This window comes from Mus pahari, chromosome 12, assembly GCF_900095145.1.
Source record: "Mus pahari chromosome 12, PAHARI_EIJ_v1.1, whole genome shotgun sequence".
Classification (NCBI taxonomy): domain Eukaryota; kingdom Metazoa; phylum Chordata; class Mammalia; order Rodentia; family Muridae; genus Mus; species Mus pahari.
In genome coordinates this window covers 55,612,062-55,616,979 of record NC_034601.1, presented here as the reverse complement: position 1 = coordinate 55,616,979, position 4,918 = coordinate 55,612,062, and the positions used below count along the sequence as shown (strand labels likewise).

Sequence of the window (4,918 nt, the reverse complement as noted above, 5' to 3'; positions counted from 1 at the left end):
TCTGAGTTCGAGGCCAGCCTGGTCTACCGAGTGAGTTCCAGGACAGCCAGAGCTATACAGAGAAACCCTGTCTCGAAAAACCAATAAATAAATAAATAAATAAATAAAATAATAATAATCAAGGACACTGCCTCCTCTCTTTTCCCACAGTAAGCATCTCTGTATGGCAACATTACCACACATGTCTCCCTCTCATTTATTTCTCAGTATCTTTTGATGGTATTTTCATTTTCATAGTTGTCAACCTTGGTAGTATTCCTTCTGAGGTTTTATCTACTATCCAAGACATTATCCTAGTATCGGTCTACTGAGTGTTTCTGAACATTGAGGATCAGTAAAGGGTATATGTTGTTTAACTCTATAAAAATATTCATTGTAGACTTGGGTAATGTGTTAAAAGTACATTTTTCTTTCTGTTAGTTGAGTTTTATTATAGGAATATTACTGAATTCTCCTGGAACAAATGAGATGGGAGCAGCAACTTTCTCTATCCCAGCTGTGCATGGGAGATCTTCAGGTTTTTCTCACCTGTCAGTCACTCTCCATAGAGATCTCCCTCTCTGCAGCCTAACGAGCCTTTGCTCCAAAGTTCACACGCTGCCCTTTCTCTGAGGCCTCCTGCTCTTCAGTTCCTTGTTGTATTTACTCTGTATGGCTTCTGTTTCTCTTCCTTGACTTGTCTCTTCTGTTTGCCAGAGGAAATATTCCAGCAGCATCATAGAGTTTCTGTATTCTTCTTGGGTATTTTTTTAAGGGTAAGTTGCAAATGGAATTCACCTGATATCCACTGTTGCCATCCCGATTTCTGAATGCTGAGATGACCCATTTCCTAGTATTCCTTTTTCCTTCTGGGGGCTTTTATTATCTTCCCATATTCTCAGCATAACCTTTAGCAATGATGTATTACAGTGCAAGTGAACATGGGGAAGTTTATGCAGCAGTCACAGGCCCCTCCGCTCCTCTGCCTGATCTCATCTCATGATAACTTTCCTCTCTTCACTCCTTCAGCCACACAGCTGTCCCGTGTCCTTGGCTGTGCCTTAGAGACTTTCTAATGGTTATTCTGCAGTGTAGAATGTGCATCCTTCACACATCTGCTTGGCCCGGTTGTTATTTAGTCTTACTTAAAGTTACATTTCCCACCATGTTACACCATGGCACAGTACAGCTGAATGAGTAGCTTATGAAGGAAGTACTTTATTTCTGACAGGTAACAGACAGGCTACAAATCTGCCAGAGACACTGAAAGGACTGGGTTCTTCGGAGGTCTCTCTCCATGACTGCTTAACTTGTTTTCCTGTTGCTGACATGTTCCGTTCTCTGTCACTGTGTATCTAATCTCTTCCCGTAACAATATCAGCTAAATTTGATTAGTGTAACCTCTCTAATGATTGGGTTTCAACTCAATTATCTCCTTAAAGAGCCCATTCCAAACTCAGTTCCATGGAAAGACAATGTGTGTTTACCCACCATTGTATAAAGGGCTCAGTTCCTTCATTGGACTACTCAGCTTTCCATAGCCACTCTCCCTGGGCTAATAATGAGAACAAAAGGGTTTGTTAAAGGTGTAAGACATCCCACCTGGTAGGAGGTGTTTTAAATTGTTAGTGTTTATGTCATATTGTTTTATTCATTGATACATGTCCAATAACCAGCATATACTAGCTAGCTGTTACATGAATAATAATGAATGTGGTAGTCTCTTGGATGAGTCATTTCTCTGTCCTATTTCTGGAAAGTTATCCTCGTATTATATTAATTTAACTCCTATTGCCAAAATTTTGCATATTATTGTCCCAATTTTGTCACTTGAAATTTTGGACGAGCTTGATTGACCTTTTGACTATCTTTTGTCCTACTTGGAAGATGAGGGCTAGGCAATATGCTGACCTTTACCTTCCAACTGTGTCTCTAGCATCTTCCTTATTTGAGCATACATGTATTAAATGGCTATGCTCTGTCTTCCTCCTGTTCTTTTATGATATTGAGTGATCCATCTTGCTGATCTTTCTGTGTTTATTGTGTCATTGTGTTGCCTGAGTTGAATTGGCAGTTTCTTCCTGGGCCGTATTTTTGCTGTTTTGGTGTTTGTTTTCTTATATATTGATTAATCATTTCTTGGGAATCCTTGGTTATAACTTTTTAGTTTATAAGAAAACAATGTACAGGAGGTTTTTTGGAAGCTTTTTCCTGCTAATATCACACTATGGTAAGCTGGGGCCTAACTCTAGAGTAATAGTTTTTAACCTGTGCATGGTGACCCCCTTGGCAAACCTCTGCCTCCAAAAATATTTGCATTATAATTCATAATGGTAGCAAAATTCCAGTTATAAAGTAGCAATGAAAATAATTTTATGATTGGGGATCATCACAGCATGAGGAACTGATTTAAAGGGTTGCAACATTAGAGAACCATGGCTCTCGAGGATCCCTTTAAAGTAGAGTGCAGAGGTCTTTGGTTTGAGGAATGGCCCACAAACAGCTACAGCTGCCTCATATCCCCACAAATTATTTATCCCTTGTTCCTATAACCTCTGATTTTACATGATAGGCCAACCTGGAGTACATAGAGTAAGATCAATGATTTTTTTGTCTGCTTTCAATTAGAGTGTTTTTTTTTTCCTATTTTATTTCCATGACTTAAAAGGCAAACACGTTATCCATTTTCTTTCTCTGTCTCCCTGTCATTGAAAGAACAAAGCAGCTAAACTCACTTTCTCTGACTTTTCCCTCTTGATTTATCTATCTGGTTTGTTTGCAGTGATAAATGCAAACAAACTATAACTAGGGTCAGAAAACCACTAGTTACTGTATCCTTAGCCAGAGTAAGGCTGGTCTGTAGGTTCCTTGACTTGGATCGCCTAACTCATCTCTTTTTTCTCCATTACACACAGGTCTGCAATTAAAGCCTTACGTCCTGGAGGGCTACTCGTGTACTCTACATGCACACTTTCCAAGGCTGAAAATCAAGATGTGATCAGTGAGATCTTAACTTCCGACAGTAACATCGTACCTGTGGATATTAGTGGGATAACAAGGACTTTCTCCCAAGACTTCACATTTGCTCCCACTGACCAGAAATGCAGCCTTTTGGTAATTCCTGAAAAGGGCAAAGCTTGGGGCCCAATGTATATAGCCAAACTGAAAAAAGGGATGAGTACAAGAAAATGGCAAGGTGAATTTTGTAAGCCATGCTGATGTGTTATTTAATGCATATTTTCTGAGCTCACCACGTGTTAGTTGTTATGTGTAGCTCCTTGCTACTCTGCCTTAGTTCCGTGAATGGGCCAAGCTACCAGCCCCCACCCATCTTTCCTTGAATCCACCGATAAAAGGCAGGCAGGCAGGCTCGCGCGTGTACACACACACACACACACACACACACACACACACGCACGCACAGCTATTCCTTTTGAACTTGCCTTCTTGGCACAATTGCAGCGTGCTGTTATCTCCCACTTGGAAAAGCATGCCCTTATCAGTATTCTTAGTCTGCATCTCCCACCCACCCTAAACTTTAGTTGCTAAACTCCCCTGACCACCAGCCTGTAGGAGTGGCCTGTGTGGCCACTCCATTTTGAGATCTCACATGGTCAACTTTTCTCCATCAGAAGACCAGCAAACTCTGTCTCTCCTTCCTTGTGTCTGTCTTTTTTCCTCCAGGGACCTGGAAGTTTCACCTATTCCTTCTGCTCAGCAATTGGCTCATGGCTTCTTTACTGACAGTTAAGAACCAATTGGGGAACAGGATAGCATCAGAACCGCCCCTACAGTTAGTATTTAAATACTTACAGAGCCACTTTCCCTAGGTCCATTTGGATCCTGTTTAGTTAGTATTTCAGCCTCACTGAGCATAGGATTAAGAATTTTTCAGGTATAATTTTGCTCCTCGAAATATATGAATAGTTATGATTTAAAGTGGGACAGATGGTGTTGGTTCTGTATAATAATTTTTAGTCTTTTAATTGGGATTTTATAGTTAAATTAATTAGAATACTGAGTTCTGTGCATAAAATGTTTAGGACCATATTCAATAACATGAGTGTTTTAAATCTTTCCATTAAAAATGTGTATTTGTCAACACTTTTACTGTTTCTTCATCAAATCTGCAGATTCTTTTAGTAAGAATAATTGGTATTCCAAGGCTAACTTCTTATGCAGCACAATTTCTAGTTCTAGCAAAATAGGTTTCTTATTTGCAAAGTTGTTTTGTGTTAAGGACTGTCTTCTGTTTACTGCAAAGGTCAGTGACTCTATTGACACCAGCTTTATTTCTCCCCATTTCCTTTTATTCACAAATACAAATTGAAAGGGTAAATTATGTTGAAAGGCCTTTAGAACAACAGATTCACACGCACGCATTTGACTTTCGACATTCAGTTTGTAGAATAATGGAGTCTATCCAGCAGGCTATAAAGCAAGCACTTGAAACAAAACCAGAATGATTAAAAACGGCAATAACTGAACTATATTTGGAGTGTTTTGTTACATAATTGCAGTCATAATGAGTACTACAGAATCTGATTATCTTACAGTTGCAATCTGGAGAGGCTTTTTATTTCACTTGGTTATAAAATGTTATATGAGAGTGTGATGTCACATATTAATGTAAAAGATACTTAATAAGAGTCAGTTATTCATTACCAAGACCCCAAACCATTCAGAGTGGTCTCTATTTACACATATCCCAAGAATTTTGGGTGTACTTCTATATTTACACTTAGGATTTTTTTAAATCAATTTTCAATCATAAATTTTTTCTTTAGAAATGCACCAGTTGGATCCAAACATATTTTTCCAACTATTAAGAAAAATCATGCTGGGCGGTGGTGGCGCACGCCTTTAATCCCAGCACTTGGGAGGCAGAGGCAGGTGGATTTCTGAGTTTGAAGCCAGCCTGGTCTACAAAGTGAGTTCC

At 39.2% G+C, this 4,918-nt stretch overlaps 1 protein-coding gene across 1 annotated transcript in view; it reads left to right on the top strand.

The window, feature by feature from the left end:
- Nucleotides 1–4,819, top strand: part of Nsun3 (NOP2/Sun RNA methyltransferase 3) — a 50,116-nt gene extending 45,297 nt beyond the window's left edge. Inside the window, exon 6 of the mRNA XM_021209856.2 lies at nucleotides 2,895–4,819. Within this exon, the coding sequence (XP_021065515.1) occupies nucleotides 2,895–3,198 (304 nt within the window). The 3' untranslated portion in view covers nucleotides 3,199–4,819. The remainder of the gene's footprint in view (nucleotides 1–2,894) is intronic.
- The last annotated feature ends 99 nt before the right edge of the window (nucleotides 4,820–4,918 follow it).